At 33.1% G+C, this 18577-nt stretch overlaps 1 protein-coding gene across 9 annotated transcripts in view; it reads right to left on the bottom strand.

The window, feature by feature from the left end:
• The window catches only part of hth (Meis homeobox homothorax), a 318454-nt gene that overhangs the window by 173078 nt on the left and 126799 nt on the right, over nucleotides 1-18577 (bottom strand). For all 9 annotated transcript variants that reach the window (XR_014177313.1, XR_014177312.1, XR_014177314.1 and 6 more), the window contains one exon: nucleotides 9161-9355. Coding sequence is in view for 6 of the 9 variants with exons in the window: in XM_081974306.1 (XP_081830432.1) it covers nucleotides 9161-9355 (195 nt within the window). In the remaining 3 variants the exon portion in view is untranslated. The remainder of the gene's footprint in view (nucleotides 1-9160; nucleotides 9356-18577) is intronic.

The raw sequence follows: 18577 nt of genomic DNA, 5'->3' as shown, positions 1-18577 counted from the left end.
GTGGGAGAATTTGTGATTTCTCAAAGAATCATGTAATGACAGCCAAATAAAGTAATAAGATTTAACAAATCCAAAATATTTTACTTTGATTCTCTCAGTCTTAGTTTTTCAGTCCCTCTAATTGTCATTTCAACATATTTGACCATTTCAGACTAGAAACTAATTTCTAAAATACCTTTTTTATAAATTACATCCCTTGTGAACATAGCAATTAAGGCATTTTGATAAATTAATTTTTCAAATTTGTATCCCACTAAAGACTATTTTATACCTGGATGGACCCATTTTTAGTGCAAGTCTTATGGATGGATCATCTATTTATTAATCTTAAAAGATCATTTTAATTATTTAGATCAATTTCAGTAATATTCGTACATCAGAACTGCAATCTGCGACAATATTAAAGATTAGCATGAGTAAAAGCATGATTATAGCATTGCAATTTATTTTTCTAGTATGTTTTCATTAAGGAAATGCTACAAAAGAGGCCATGTTTTGTAATTATTGCAGATTTGGATATTTTAAACCCTGGAAAATATTAGATACGTTTAACTTACTGTACCAAAAGAACCAAAAATAAAGTATAAAATCGTGCAAAAAAGTACACTTTTTTGTACTATATTATGTTTGCTGTCATCAAACAAGTCGATTTTGCAAAAAGTCCTTTTTGCTCTTAATTTTAATATTATAAGTGCTATAATATTAAAATATGATATTTTATAATTGTGCAACTCAACTTTGCATAAGTATCTCTTTTAAAAAAAAAAATATGGAAATAACTTTATTTGGGCAGTTTTTGGCCATATTAGCAAAGCACTTTAATCCAAAACACTTTCAATCATGTAAATTGAAAGTGTTTTGTTACTAGACAACCAATGTTTGCTAAAACAAACTGTAATCTGAATACACTACTGATAATTTCAATTTGAAATATCACTAAAACACTGCAAAAAGTTCTACTGTTTCAACGAATTTCGCACGACTACTGCAGCCTCTAGAAATGACTACCTACCAAACTAACAGGAAATTTAAACTCCTAGTCTCCAAAGACCTCCTACCACAAGACCCTGTGGTAATACTTGGATTATACACGGTAAAATTTTGTATGTCAAATAAAAAAATAAGTCATCATTATATCATCATCATTACGGATGTTTAAGACTAAGATTTGGTCAAAATGTCGTGTAAAACAAGTATATTTTCTGTTCCTTAGTAGAATTTAGTAACATCAAATCACCTAACTCAGATACAATCAAAAATGCTGGAAACAAGGCTTAGAATGTTCTCTATCAACGTTTCCATTATGCTTCAACATTTTTCTTGACTTATTTGGTTTGAGTTTTTAGAGTCGCCAATATCTTTGAACGAATAGATTTCTTGCTTTGTGTGTTTCTATAGATATGAATCACTTTCTTGATTCCAATATCACAATAATGCTACACCCATTGATTCCATACTGAAAAATAATATTTTATGGTTCGTAGTTGAATGAATACAGCACAGTGAAACCTTTTCCATTGTTCTGAACTTAGCGTGTCTTTTGGAAGGAATTGAAAACCAATAGAACCAAAAGAAGATCGACACTATACAGTTAACTGCTGACACCTATTAGAAAAAATCTTCCATTGGTTAACAAGAGAAACTCTCATTGGACAAGCTCAAGACAAACATTTTGCCTACAAAATTATTTTGATCTAAGTTGTCTTGGAAAAAACCAAATGAGTTGAGTAGTCCAACAAAGAAGCTTAGTGTATTTCAACAGGATACCCATCAAAAACTCCTACCAGACAGTTTTGGTCCAAATAACGTTATGTATCAGAGACACACCATCAATATCACGGTCTATTCCAAAAAGCTTGATTGACTAATCTTCCTAAGTATTCAATTAAACAGTGCATAACATCCTAAACTATCCTCAAAAACACTGTCACATTTCGTCCAACGTCGGAATCGTTTCCAGCTGTACGTTTTTATTTTATGCTATTTTGAATACTTTTATAGAAAAGTAGTCGAGAATGTATTAATAATGAATACTCGATAGTTTTCTATGGAAAAACTCTTTCAGTTTTCAAATCACCAGCCTAGTTCAGTCCTTGACACAACAAATATATTTACTTCTGATGATTGATATTACAGATTTTGATGAGGGCAATAACAACTTTATTTCCTGTAACAAGAATTGGTAGGGAGGACAGAACAAGACCGTTCGAATACTCAGCATCCAAGTTTGATGGCGTGTAGCTTATGGCAAAAGGTAGCAGCTGTTTCTTTGTCGGTTCTATAATAAATTGAACAAATCCACCTGTTTGCTGGAGGGAAACTCCGACGGCGATTACAAGCCATCACTGTCTCCTGAATTAGGCCGTTTCGAGGGAATGGTTTCCCGCGCTCGCTCTTGACTCGAAGCTCTGCGTTTTACAAGCTATTTGAAGTCAATAAAATGATAATGCCCCAATAAAAGCGGTGCGGAGATACACCGCTTGGAGACGCTTTCTAGCGTCTAAGTGATTCTCAGACGATGCAAATTGTATCAGGAAGAGAAAATATAAAACACAAGTGGTTTACTTCCGGATTCCCCAGTTTCAAGATTAATTCTCTACTGTTTTTTTGTGTCTTTCTCTAGCGATGGAAATTATGGATTACGATCCGCACCCTTAGGGAGGGAGAAAAGCATTTACATTTTCTGGTAATACGCCGGCTTCTGGTCTTGGTGAACTCTCTCCTCACCAAAAACCACTCAATCTTATTATTTACTATCATTAAATCATAAAATACTCCAACATCAATCCAGTGTTTAGTGAATAAATTAAGGTTTAATCATTTTTTCAAATTTATGAGCAGTAAATTTTCTTCGCAGCTAGAAGACTTTGCATATACTCCGCTCATCAATTAGCACCATAAATAATTAATCAATTACTTGTGCCGGAGTTCTATAAATTTGTTTAAACCAGTTTGGTGTTTTTCTAATTTATTACATTTATAAATTGTCAGGCGATTTGACGTTAATTCGAATAAATTTAACCGTATCTCAATACTGATGGACGCAGTTGCAACACCAAGATTCTGAAACATTCTGCTATATTGATGTTCACATAGCTTTTATAGAGTTTTTTTTTCTGAACCCGTCAGCGAATCAACCCTTATAAATAGAAAGTTGTTGTTGTATGTATATTTTGTTAATTTTCGGCAAAATATTAGGAATAGACCACGCAACAAATGCTCAAAAAAAGTATGGAGGAAAATGCTTGGAACACAATTTTTTACTTCCTATCTTTGTTTGGACTAGTAAGAGGGTGTACACCACCCTTAGCTCTGTAAAACTCTGGGTTTTACCGACATGACCACCTTAGACCAAATAAAAGCCGATTAAATTTGCTACAAGTTTCACTCAGTCAAGTTTTTCGTTATATTTTATAAATTCGATATATTTTATCTCGAGATATTAGCTCTTGAAAGCCTGCAAATTTTGTTTCTCTGTTCTTTTCTTCAACGACGCAAGTCTTATTTTTTGGTTTTTTGCTTATATCTCGGTAACTATGCGTCCTTAATATGTATAATTCTTTTGAAAATAGGAAGGGATGACTGAAATGCAATGAAACGCCATTCCAGTCAGTATTTTCGAAATCTGGGGGTTACGGGCCTGAAATTTGCTGTGTAGCCAGTAAATGGACCATTAAATCCAGGGACGTTTACCTAGAATTTTCCATACAACTCTTACTTAACTCAAAGTGTGATAAATCTTTTTGAAAATGAAGGAAAATCAGAAATGCTGGAGGTTACTACGGCACTGAAATTTGCTGTGAAGAAATGTCAGTTGAAATGCAATGAAAGACAATTTCAGTCAGTAAGGCAATGCCAGTAAATTGACGTTAAAATACATGGACGTGTTGCACTTTTTTCATAAACAACCTTTAGTTCACTCGAACTGTGATAAATATCATCACAAAGAAAGGATTGTCAGTTAAAACGCAATGAAACAACTTTAGTCAGTATTTTGGGAGGTTACGGCCCTGAAATTTGCTGTGTAGCTAGTAAATTGACCATAAAATCCAGGGTGGTATGGAAGTTTTTCCATAAACAACTCAAACTGTGATCCGTTTGAAAATGAAGGAAAGTCAGAAATTCAATGAAAGGTCATTCCAGTCAATATTTTCGAAATCTAGCAAAATGGCCACTCTATAAAAAATAAAAGTTGAATAAATTTTTCGATATCATTTCTCTGTCAAGCTTACAGTCATTCAAGAGCGGATAACTCGAAAACTGAAAAATATATCGAAAAATTTGATTGAGTGAAACTTCTAGAAAATTTAATTAGCTTTTATTTTGTATAAAGTTCTCATGTCAGTAGAACACACAGTTTCCGAGATATAAACAAAAAACGTGAAAGTGTAATTTTCAAAACTCCCCCACTCGTCTGGCTTTTTGATATGTTCACCTCCTAACTAGTCCAAACAAAGTTACGAAAACAAAAATTGAGTCCCAACAACTTCCCAAAGAAATAAGACAAAATAATAAATAAACTAGAAAATATCACATTGCCTGGACATTATCAATAATCCTGAAAGTCACATCTACAAGTTAGCTATAACTAACTAACCTAACCTAACTTTTAAGCTGAAGGTAATAATAACAGTATTCATAATGACCGGGCAATGTAAAAAAACTATCATAAACACATACAAAATTATCAGCTTAAAAGTTAGGTTAGGTTAGTCAGTTACAGTTAAATTTCTAGCATTTCTATAATAATGTCCGGGCAATGTAATATTTCCTATTTAATTTATCATTTTGTCTTATTCATTTAGGCAGTTTTTTAAACTAATTGATAGTAACAGATATTTGTCAAAAAATGTTTGACAAAAGATTTTTGGAAAATTTACACAAAGTATGTAGGCATTTTTACAGTAATTCTAGATGTCTTTTTAATTTTGAAAACAATTTTAGGGTTATATGAAAAAATAATAATAAAACTTTAGCTGCATAGCTGCAAAAATAAAAATACAAAACATTCAAATTTCAATTATTTGATTATATCAAACTATTACCGTTGAATACCAGCAGTAAATTCAATTCGCCTACATTTTTCTATCAGTATATCAAAAGACTAAACAATTCGATATGTCTGTCATTTGACCGTAAAGACATTTCTACATAATTTGTAATAAATTGTTGTCTGAAAGTGTGCAAGTAATAATTGAAATCCTTACTGAGACTTCTGAAACTGGATACACTTCCAGAATGTTTAAGAATATTAAAAATTAACAGAGCATCAAACGCCATCTCCCTAATTCGCTTGCAGAGGGCCCTCCGAATATTATTCGAGTGAAATTTTGATGAGGTCTGGCACCAAGCCAGGCTGAATATTTAATAACAACGGATTATTTTCCGAACATAAACCACGCCGGAAAACGACACCCTGAGAGAGCCACAAGAACAATTATATCGTCGGCATCTTTATTCATACACACCGTTTTAAAAAAGAGACCGAGAAGTCCGGGGTGGCCACAAGATACGCAAGGGTGAAACTCAATCCCTCATTCCCGTTGCCGATGCGTCAGTCTAAATTGACACCAATTACCAGTAAAACTCCCTGCTTTAAGCTCCCCCTAGCTTTTTGCAAACAGCATCACGAAAATGAGCTAATACACTCAGTGTGGCTCTGTCCCCCTCTGAGCCCCTCGCGACCCTTATACGCCACCAAAAAACGTCGATCAAGCAAACGCGCCACCCATCCCTTATATCCATGGGGAGTTTATGTCTTGAGCCCGCGTGCGAATCAAGTTTTCATGCCCAACTTTCGGAAATTCAATAGTCGATTTATTTAGTTACGTCCCTATTACGGAGATCAACTGGTAATTACCACCAAATCCTTCAGGGCACCATGATTCCCACACTTTTTTTTCCCTCAGTATTGCCTAAGGTAGTAAGATATTAGCACATACTAGCGCATATAAATTAATTGTTTCAGTAGATTTTTTATAATCTTTGACAATGCTTCTTGTAACTCACACCACAAAATATCCATAAATTATTTTTTTAAGGGTGAATACTGTGTAGGTAAGTGTAATTTAGTTTCGAGGTAAATGTTAAAGTTAGGTTAGGATGAAGCTGAAGAACTCTAGATTTTTAAGATCTTTATGTGTATAGTAGATATGCCATCAATATTTCATTTTTCTAAACCTAGTCTATCACCTAACCTAATCTACTACTTTTCAAAAAAAGGGAAATTGACTGATTGGAAGACAAAGTTTATCGTCTTTAGTAAACTTATACTGGATGTTCCGTAAATATTTTAAAAGCGAGAGGAAACTCTTTATGTCCATTTTTTCAATTTGAGGTTCATTCTTGACATATGTAATTCTCAAAATGGCGGAAAAAAATTAGATCTTATTAGTTTTCTTCAAAACACTTACTCACAGAATCTTCAATGTTAAGACACATTATAAGGTAAGGAGTGGAAAGTTATGTTTTTGGGTTCAGTGTGGTTTTTATACAGGGTGGATCTATACGACTGTTAAATAACACTTTTTTTTTGCGAGCAGTTTAATTTTAATAAACTTTTTTTTTGATGATACTGTCATTTCATAGTCATACACTACAATATCCCTGTAGGAGTAGAAAAAATCATTTTCATTTACTTTATAATGTGTAACAAAATTCTTTTAATGAATAATTAGACGAATTTCTGTCGAAGAACGAAGTCTCTGCCTTAATTAAAACTGTACAGAGTGGTCAAAATTCGCTACATTTTGTTAAAAAGTTCCGCCAGAACCAGAGTGACGACCTGTCAAAGTGGGAAGTAAGACACTAAGTTGGATTCAACAAATTTTCAAACTGGTACTGTTACCGCAAATGTGTTTGTTAAAACTGTACAGGGTGATCAAAATTCTTATTTCTTTAGCTATATTTTCGTAAAAACATACCCCCTGTATTTGTCCTAGAACCAGAGTTATGACCTTTCAAAGTGGAGAGTGCTATTATAGAAGACTAAGTTTGTGTTTACACATTTTCCAGCTTGCTACTGTCAACTGTCACTATACATTTTTTGCAAGTACTGTACAGGGTGGTCAAAATTATCTTTGGCTATATTTTGGTAATTAAATCAACGCTGTAACTGTGCTAGAACCAGAGTTATGGCCTGTCAAATTGCAGTGCTTTTAGGACACTGATTCAGATTCTACATATTTGGTGCTGTCATTACCCATTTTTTCGCATACCCTGTACAGGGTGGTCATAGTCCTCATTTCTTGGGCTTTATTTTCATAAAAAAAACCACCCTGTAGCTTATAATCATCATAGTCTTATAATTATATAATATGGGCTGTCAAAGTGTTATTAGAACACTAAGTTCGTTTCTAAACATTTTCCATCTTGGTGTTGTCCTAACTTTTGTAGACCTTGTACAGGATGGTCACATTCCTCATTTCCTTGGCTACATTTTGGTAAAAAATCCACCCTGTAATTATCCTAGAATCAGAGTTATGGCCTGTCAAAGTGAAGAGTGCTATTAGCACACTAAGTTTGTCTTTTACATATTTTTTAGCTGAAAGCTAAATGAAAGCAGTTTCTGACATATGACACTAAGTTATATTTTTTTGAATGGAACACCCTATATATTTTTAGTTAATTTAATTCTGTTGATTTTTACTTTTTCAACGGTGTATTAAAACATATAAATTTGTAAACGTTAATCTTGATAATTAGAAAAAAGGCGTTTCCTTAACAAAAAAGTGCTAAATAATATTTATAAAAATACCCTCAGACGAAATAAAATTTGGCTATGTTCATATTAACATGTTACATGTCGTTTATAAACAGTTTTTTCAACTTCTACCTTAAAAATAGTAGAAAATAGAAATGGCCTCTTTTCTTATTAAAGTGACGGTAGAACTGTTTGTAACTTAGATTTTTAATAAGATTTATTAAAAATATTTAATTTTCTGATGTGTTAGTTTATATGATTTCCGATTTTGTTTGGTATTTTAGATATTGGTCTTTTTTTAGCTTAGCAAAGGTCTTTTTTAAAATAACAGGATTAACCTCTACAAACTTATATGTTGTAATACACCGTTGAAAAGGTAAAAATCAACTGAATTCAATGACGTAAAAATATATAGGATGTTCCATTTAAAAAAATGTAACTTACTGTCATATGTCAGAAACTAAACGGAATAGAAAAAAACTGACTACGCCATTGGATTCTACATGAAAACTTCTACCGGAAACCTTTCTTCCTTTTTTGATAACTTTAAGAGCAACTGAAATACAGAAGAGGTTCAAAAATTAACAATTTTCGAAAACCACCCGTATCTTTGAAACAAAAGAAGTTTGCGCCGCCCACTTTTCTCCAGTCATATCAGCTCAGAAAAAGAGATCAGAACACGTATGCTACTTTTTTTCTATCTATTACCGTTTTCTCTGTACCCCGTAAAACCATCGAAAATGCAGCACCCTGTACAGGATGATCAAGATCCTCATTTCATTAGCTAAATTTTTGGTAATAAAATCCACCCTGCTGTCCAAGACGTTATGGCCTGTCAAGGTGGAGAATGCTATTAAAACACTGTTTGTTTCTACACATTTTTCAGCTGGGTGCTGTCATTACTAAATTTTTGCAGACGCTTTACAGGGTGGTCAGAATCCTTATTTCTCTGGCTACATTTTAGTAGAATAATCGATCTTGTAACGATCCTAGAACCAGAGTTACGGCCTGTCAAAGTGCAGAGTACTATTAGGACGCTAAGTTTGTTTCTGGACATTTTCCATCTTGGTGCTGTCACTACCCAATTTTTATAGACCCTGTACAGTGTGGTCAAAATCTTTTACTCTTTAACTCATTTTGGTTAAAAAATGAGCCAAATCCACCCTGTAACTGTACTAGAACCAGAGTTACCTGTCAAAGTGGAGAGTGCTGTTAGAACACTAAATTTGTCTCTACAAACTTTCTACACAAAGAACTACCTTCTCAGAGCAAAAAAGGCATACTTTTGCACTTAATGCATAAATAACGGAACATCCAGTATAATAAACTTTCTGAAGAATTTAGTGCCCATTTAAAATACTAGAATGTGATCAAATGGCTGAATTGAGTTGTATGGTCTATACACGCTAGTATATGTTAATATCTATCCATCTAACCGAATGTTAAAAGAGTACTTACGACATCGGGCGTGCTGGCCCCATCCGTGTGCGATGTAGAGTCAGCATTGCTTCTGGTACCACCATCCCCATTTGTGGAACCCGTAAGTTCAGGCGGTTTACCACCATCTCTTTCATCTATCACAAGGTCAATTGGCATTTTGCCCTTCAGGCAACTAATATACCTATGGCAGAAGTTGTCGCACAACTCATGGACCTGTAAAACAAACAGCATTAACACCAATTAAGCACATTCTTACAAAGTTTAAGGTTTCAATATCAACAACCGAGCCGGGTTTAGCTTATTTAAACAAAAATTACCCGAACGACACTTCTTAGCACGCATAATAACCGCGTATACAACTTGTTCATTCAAATCATAAACCTTTTACGATTTGAATAATGTATTCAAACTACTGAAGATAATCGGACTGTTATACAACGATTACTTTTACCCAATGGGAATTTCAAATTATTCGGACGGATTTCGGCAATTTGACCTTTTAACTGGTCAACGAGTTGAATGAGCTGAAGTAGTACTGTTGACAGGTACTTAGCAGTTTTACCCATTACTAGGTGTAAAGAAAAAATGGTTTAAAGTAAATACGTATCGGTAAACTTCACTTAAAATTAAAATACAATGATAAATCGACAAAATGCTAAAACACAAAACATACGTATGCCACTTGAAACAAAAACATTGGAGGAAAATGAAAGTAAACAGGCAATTTATAGATCGCCCCGCCCCGCCCATTGAATAAATTGTTTACTGGATAACACCTGTTTTTCCTGAAAAAGGGGAAAAATAAGAAAGTACGACAAACGCCTTTTCCATAATTATCGCATTAAGAAATCGCATCAAACCGGGATTACAGACGAACTGATTAAAGCCATAAAATTAAGCATAGTGTGTGAGTGTGTGCTCCAGTTTGCTAACAGGCAGTAAATGTTAAGCAGTATGCCACTTAAGACGGGCGTTTCACTATTAACAATTAAGATTAAGACAGAGAGAGGACAAAAGTCGTGTTTTAAATAAACGACATATTCAAGTATAATGCATGTTTGTACCCTTGTTTTAGGACCAGCTGTAGAGGTTATAGTTAAAGTTTAACTCAAAGATGTCTATGCTAGGCTAAAAAAGCATCAATTGTCTTCCAATAAATGCAAATCTTGTGAAACTACTTGTAGAGAGAATTCAACTCTACTTAAATTTACTAGGTGATAGTGTTTACTGGTAAGTTAGTAAAAGGCTATATTTCCGAAGGCTGGGTTTCTAAATAAGTAGCGATTCAAATAATTGCAACTTCCTCATAAAGAAAAATTTTAGTTCTTGCCAATATCTTAAGAATTGCAAAACTGAGCTTTTACATGTGTTATCACTATTAGCTATTTTTCCACACTCTACTCGAATTTATTAAACATTCCCATCTCGGAGATTGTGCCACTGGAAAAATGGGCAAATTGACAGGAAATTCTGAACCCCCAATTAATTTTAAGAAGGGTCTCTTTAATGTTCTAAAGTCAAACGTGTTCGAGAAAAATGGTTTTTTACAGTTCACACTTTTCGACTTAAATTTAGTTCAAACGCATCAATACAGAACTCCCTGTATAATGAAAATTTCATAAACATATTGGAAATAAATAATTTTTGGCAAACAAACTGTCTTATTTCAGTTATACAGAATAGACTTTTATATGTCAATGGATATTCAATGTAATAGACTTTCCACCACTTTGGATTGCAAGTTTAGCAGTTTGTGTTTTTTATATTTGACTGGCATGGATGGACTTTTATACGTCGATGGATAGCTAGTGAAATGAGCCTTTCAAATTTATACTTATATTCACTTTTTGTTGGTTGTAGGTTTAGCAGTTTTTTGGTTAGGTTAGGTTAGGTTAGGTTAGGTATGTGGCTAAATTGACCATTTTCCTAATTAAGTATCAAATTTTCATTTTATTTACTTTATTTTTTTTATGTTTAGTGCATCGAATATAGTACCAAAATTTTGCATATTGCCAAATTAACCATCAAATTGAAAAATACAATTACATTACAACTAAATAAAGAAAGTAGAGAATTTTATGATTTTTCAATTTTCAGTAAATGTCCAACACTGCATTCTTGAAATTAAATATAACATTATTAGTAAACTTTGTTTAGTAAAATGCACACTACTTTTAAAAAATTAGGTTCTTGCTATAATTTGAAATTTTTGTTAGTACCACTCTAAATTTAATTTTTGGTATTTTTTTTAGTGTTATTTTATGAATGACAGGTTTGTTTTGACCATTTTGAGTTGAAAATATAGGAGATATTTCTTATTAAAAAAATCACGCAAAAGGGGGTGTACGAAAATCAAAATATTACTGGAAATGTTAATTGGCAATGTATAATGTTTGCGACTACTGAATTTTAGGCCACCTTACATTTCATTTTGTCGAAAAACGGTAAAAACCCCAATGTGGAAACATCAGTTTCTAGTAAAAGTCTACTAATTTAATCAACTTTTTATATTTCAAAATTAACGAAATTACTATCACTAACTTGACTCAGCCTGTATCACATCAGTGTTCATCTAAATCTTCTAGATATCGATATATTTACGCAACTGATGATACACGTCAACAATACAAATATGTGCCACCGTTACTGATGCTTGTGACGTTTATCATATGTTAGATGAATTTGCCTATACATATGTTGGTAAAGTATCATATGGGTTTAGGTATGTTGACAGTATTGACTTTGTTCTCAAAGATGTTTCTTGATTTTGATGAAAGATGACTGCAAAATACCACATTTCTATAACTTGTGATGTATGCTCATTGAGCTGAGAGATAGGCAATGACTTCTGGTATTTTATAGGTTAGTTATGTCTCTGTGCCGACTGGTTAATGAATGTTGGAGGAAGGATTGTGAGACAACGGAAAAATTAATAACAATATTTTTTCAGCTGCAGTCGTTTAATAATAATGAAAGTTGTATATGCATTTTGAGCGCGTATAATGAGGTAAATAAATAAGGCTCGGTTATTCCAAGAAGTAAGGATACATCCAACCGAAATGCGCGTCTCCAGTTTCAATATTCTTCAATTAATGTCTCGAGAAAAATAGTAGGTATTTTGCATACACGTTGGGTCATCGGACAGAGGCCGAAGCTGAAGAGTAAAACTAATCTCCAAGATGGCCGACGACCATCGAAGGAGACGGCGGCTGGAGTAACCGGTTATGTGCATTTGCCTTGTAACAAGATTATAATATCGCATCGTAGAGAGAGAGATGAACCGCTCGATAGTGTCCCCTTTTAGCAATTTAAATGTGGTTGCGAATGCAAAACGATGCGATGGCCATCCGGTCTGGGACGATCCGCGATCGGACCGCATTCTGCCGTTTCTGCTGCCGCGCAATTTCCATATTTTTACATGTCGGCGTTTAATACGAGGAATTTGAGACGGGACCCGCGGGACAATCCACCAACTGTAACACGAGCACTGCATTGTGCCGATGTCGCTAGTTGTGTTATTGATCTCTCTCAGCCTTTCTCCTTCTCGCCTAATTAGGAAAAGGCTACATTACCATCCCAGGGTTGAGCTGGAAGACGACATTCCCCCCTTGACTATAGCTTACAATAATTAACGAATACCGAATGTCTAATGTCTAGTCACGAATAAGGGACGCACGGTTTTCACTCAAAATGGATTCAAACGACGTCATTCTCGACTCTTTTACTACCCCCAATCGTATCACTTTTATTGTTTACCACACTGCATATCTGAATATTAAGACAAGTACCTACTAATATTAGCAATAAGAAGGAACATGATAATGATAAAGCCACAACACGCAAATCTTTCTATAAATTACATTGACAACCACTTAATAAATATCCATTTTTGATCCAGATACATCTAAAAATTCATTCGTTTGATATCTTTTAAGCCTCTATTTAAAATTCAAACTACATAAAAACCTTATTAACTTAGTAACGACAACAAATTAATAAAAATCATAAGGCTGTTCTTGTTGATACCTTTTATATTGTGTTTTAACCAAACCGAAGGATACTAACTGTCAGTGAAGATGACGATAATTAGTCTTTCATATCTTACTTACAGTTAGCATTAGACTGTAATTCCATATTTATTCAGCCAATGGCAACTGCCTCCTTATCCTTCTTCTAAACTGTTTAGGAATTAACCAATATTCCTGTATGTGTAATCTTCTTCTTCCAATTTTACCTAGCGATGTAACCTATAACTTTTCAGACTTTCTTAAAACAGCTGGTATATCAATGCCGCTTATTTTGTTTAAAAGGAATCATTTCAATGGGATCCAGCATGTCAACTCTGTTAATGTTTAGGATCTACTAGTCAATCGTAACAGTGAATCCAATCCGCTTTGTCGCGATTTTTGTTGCAAACTACCTTTTTCGATTGATTAAGCGGATTGAATCCGATCGAAGTGACTGCAACGAAAAATCTTTGGTTAAGAGCCAGGTTTATAGGTTAGGTTAAGTTAGTTAAACGTCAATCTAAAGTTAAACTGTAGGATGTCAATTTTAGAGTTTAAACATAAAATTTAAACGAAACTTATTCAAGTCGAACAACTGGACTAACTAGTTTTATTTTCGGTTAGATGATATTCCCTATCCAGTTATTTAGTTTTGTTAGACACGCTAGTCTTTAATTGCTAAATGATCTATGTAATTGTTTAATAATGTTGAGGAAGAAATAAAAGAAGTGTGTGCTCCTAAACTTACATTTCCAAGCAAGCACACTTTCTCTTGTAGTAAACCAGCAACGAGACCAGCCAGCAAAGCTGATGAGTAAAAGAAGTTTTATTTGACCAAAAGAGTTTAATACTGTGTCTTTAACGAATAAACTGCAAAAGCTCTGAGAAAACCGAACATGAATAACAGCAATTCGGAAGAAAATAGAAAATGACATAACCTATTTGCCAAAGCGAAAAATAACTGAACAAGACCTGCTTCTAAGTTTCTTCATATTATCAACAAAGAACATCTCAATTTCAGGAACAATTAATTTTGAAAATATTAATTCATCCAGTTTTCTACATAATTGCAATTAATAAGCAATTACTGTCTACAAACCAACTTTTAAAAACTCTTTGACTATTCCTTCCTAAAACGAAAAGAATCATTAATACATAATAATTCTACACAACTCTGAACAGCAAAATAATGTATCATTTGATTGGAATTGAAGCATGCATAGAGAAGAAGCATGGACATAAAATAATGTCAAAACTCAAATTCACTGATATGAGATAAAAATCCCAGAAAAAATTAAAAGTTAAGTAATCTTTAAGGTTCGTTAAGAAGTGTTGGAAAATCGGGCACTATACATCCACAACACATATGATTCGTGTCAAACTTCCAATATCTTTGAAAACAAATGTCTTGTCCAACTTTATAGGATAGTTTAACAATATCAAAATGGTTCTAGTGTACTTTTTTCAACCAGTTCTCAAATTAATTTACTTAGATCATTCTAAATCAATCAGTTCAAAATTCGCAGAGAACTATAAAGAAACTAAAGATTGGGCTGCAGGAAAAGGCAGGAGTTCTTCTGCATCTTGACAAACCGCACTCTATAATTGAAGGAAGCCAACGAAAGCATTGTTCCTGAAAAATCTAGGAAAAGAATATTTAACTGCAAAAAAAAAAACGTACATACAGGTTTGTTTTCGAGTATTGTTTTGGGAAGGCAGAAAATATAGTCTAAAAGATCCACCTGAATAATTTGTTGCCAAATTACTTACATACCTTGAAGTGACAAATTGCCTGAGATATCATCAGGAATTCCTTGTCATCCAACCGTTTGTATCCCACAAAAATATTCAAAATACCTAACAGAAATAATAATCTTTGTAAAAAACATAGATAAAAAAAGCAACGTAATCGAAAATTGGCTACTTGGTTAATATTATGAAATATCCAAAACTATTCAGAACTTATATAGTTTTTTGTGTCAATTTCAGTATACACTAGTTTTGATGATTAAAAAAAAGAACAGACTTATATTGACTCGTAAAACGATACGTCAATGACTTTGTGGCCATACTTGAGTGGTTTTCTATTACTTATGGCTTGTTAGATGGGTTTAGTGGTTAATAAAAATAACTAACAGGCCTTGAAAAATGTCCGAATTACTGGACTAAAAATAAATCTCAGAAAACACAAACCGGTACGGATTAATCAAAAATAAGTTGGATTATTACATTAGTTATATACGACGCTAGAATTAATTTAACTTGTGTTTCTAAGTAGATTTTGATGTTTTCCGCAATTTCGCTGAATGACATCGTAACACTCCACGAAACTTCTTCTCATATTTCTCAATTGTACCGAACTGATTCGGTACCCTTCGCTTTTTTTTTTTTGGTAAAAAAACAATAACGGACTTAATTCAATTAATAACCAGAATAAGCAGACCGCAAGAAAGGTTGCAAGTTCTTTTCAGTATCGGCGACAGGATCGGTTTAAAAAGATGCCATTTGTGACAATGCCCAATTAAGTTCTTTATAGTTACTCAGCCGTTAAGGAAATTACCGATCATTAGTTCCACAATTTTTAGTAAATAAGAAAAGGCCGTTTTCCGCTGCTAAAAAACCGCAGCCGCAATGGTTCTGAGGTTTTACTCGCCATCGGAAATAATTAATTTCATATCAAACAGTTTAAGTAATATCTACAACAATGTAAGTCGGTAACTCTTTGAAATGTACCGTCGACCTTACACACGTTTTTTCAAAAAAAAAAACTCGTTAGAGTATTGTCGACTAATCATTAGTATACACGTTTATGGCTGATATACCTACTACGTGTACATAGTACAAAAACTAGTTGTGACAAATTTGACTTTGACTGAATTTGTCGTGCTATCTCTGATAGGAACGACCTCGTTTTTTTCAATACTAATAATTCTTTTCAAACTATTAATTTGATGTTGCCAAGTATTTGTTTGAATTCCCTCTAATCAGGCTAGGTTCCTCCCTTTAAACACCTACAAAGGTGTGGTAAGAAGATTTCCTGGTCTTTGCAACAGAATAAAGTGGTAGTAGTATTTTGTCTAAAACTGCCGATTTGATTGATTAGTTATCCTTTGTCATAAACTTAACCTAACCTAACCTAGCCTATGAGCTATGAAAAAGCCGTAAAAACAAAAAAAATTTCATGTTTAAATTATGACAGTATTGGCGTCCTAACCTAACATTATAAATAATATGACACTGTCAATTTTTCTGCGGTTTTAAAAATCTTGATTTTCCGAGTACTTCCTATGATATCCAAAAAAACAAAAAAATTTATTTTCTGTTTTTATTTATTTCTAACCTTATTTCAAGAAATATCCTAAATCCGAAGGCAAATTTTCAAAAAAATTGAAAGAATGCAATTTTTGTCAAAAGTGCAATTTTGAAAATTTTTTATTTTGCTCCAGGAGGGTTCCAATGCACAGCAAACGACATATTTATACCAAAGGACCTTAAATTAGGTAAAATAAGTACAAAAAAGCACTTTTTCCAAAAATAGAGGGGTCTTTTTTTACTACTTTTTGAATGTAAATATCTCGGTAATATGAAGATATAGAGAAGCCAGTTTTGGCTCATTTTGTAGTATTTTTTATCCTCTTTCTAATGGCGTTTTAGTGAAATTTATAAGAGTTCAAATAAAAAAGTTACAATCATTCAAAAATTGGAAAAATGCTATTTTTGCTAAAGGGCAATTTTGTCAATTTTTTATTTTGCTCCAGGAGGGTTCCAATGCACAGAAAACGACATATTTATACCAAAGGACCTTAAATTAGGTAAAATAAGTACAAAAAAGCACTTTATAATTTATAATTTTTCAAAAAAATTGAAAGAATGCAATTTTTGTCAAAAGTGCAATTTTGGAAATTTGTTATTTTGCTCCAGGAGGGTTCCAATGCACAGCAAACGACATATTTATACCAAAGGACCCTAAATTAGGTAAAATAAGTACAAAAAAGCACTTTTTCCAGAAATGGAGGAGTCTTTTTTTACTACTTTTTGAATGTAAATATCTCGGTAATGTGAAGAGCTAGAGAGGCGAGTTTTGGCTCATTTTGTAGCATTTTTTATCCTCTTTCTAATGGCGTTTTAGTGAAATCTATAAGAGTTCAAATAAAAAAGTTACAATCATTCAAAAATTGGAAAAATGCTATTTTTGCAAAAAGTGCAATTTTGGAAATTTTTTATTTTGCTCCAGGAGGATTCCATTGCACAGTAAAGGACATATTTATACCAAAGGACCTTACATTAGGCGAAATAAGTACAAAAAAAGACTTACAATTTTTTAATGGGCCTGTCCCACAATTTTTTTTTATTTCATAACTACAAAGACGGATTGAAAATATTATACCCGTATTTTTTTGTTTTCAAAAATATTAAGTCTAAATAGAAAAAAAATGATGATAAAAACTACATTAATCTCATGTTTAAAACGCCCGCCGCCGGTGACGTACTACACTATCAACCAATCAGAGACAAGAAGTGAAACAGTTGGCCTGCAACAGCCAATAAAATCGCCCAGAATTACGTACGTCACATGCGCGCCAAAACAGATCTTTTAAATTTAATGGACAAATTCAAACTAATGTAGGAACATTTACGATCATAATTTTTTCTTCAAGAATATGAAAAATAAGTTTTTTGATCCTATTCTTTCGATTCCAGTCATTAAAACAAAAATTTATGATATGTGGGATAGGCCCATTTTACAGTTTAAAATGACAGTCAGGTACAAAAACGCCTGTAAAGTCCACTTGGAGGAAGATAATGACAGTTTTTAGGAGATTTTTGGAATCCTCATTAAATTTCCTATCCAATAACCTGAAAAAACAGTACAAAATCTGGGAGAGTCAGAAATACAATTTCAAAGAACAGTCAGGGACAAAATCGCCTATAAAACCCACTTGGAGTGAGAAAATTACAGTTTTAAGCACATTTTAGAAATCTTCTTTAAATTTTCTATCCATTAACAAGAAAAAACACTACAATATTTGGTAGTCAGTAAGAAAAACGATGTCAAAGTTTGAACTGCCAGACAGTTTGAAAGAACGTCAGGTACAAAATCGTCTGTAAAGTTCACTTGGAGGGAGAAAATGACAGTTTTAAGCACATTTTTGGAATCCTTATAAAATTGTCTATCCAATAACCTAAAAAACCACCACAAAATTTGGTACAGTCAGAAACATAGTATTTGTAACTTACCAGTAAATGCCGAATTTGATAAAATAGCAGTTAAATTACAATGTAGCAAATTTTTACTACAAGTTGAGATTTAAAAATTAGAAGTTGTCAAAACTGGTAGCAACCCAAGAAACTGAGTAAAAGTGGTTTGAAATAATGTTTTCAAAATGTTGCAAGACAAAGATGATATTACTACTACAACAAGTTTTCT

The sequence above is a fragment of the Ips typographus genome, linkage group LG2 (genome assembly GCF_016097725.1).
Source record: "Ips typographus isolate SLU linkage group LG2, UJ_Ityp_2.0, whole genome shotgun sequence".
NCBI classification, from domain to species: Eukaryota; Metazoa; Arthropoda; class Insecta; order Coleoptera; family Curculionidae; genus Ips; species Ips typographus.
Note: the sequence above shows the minus strand (reverse complement) of the source record. Positions and strands in the feature narration are given on the sequence as shown.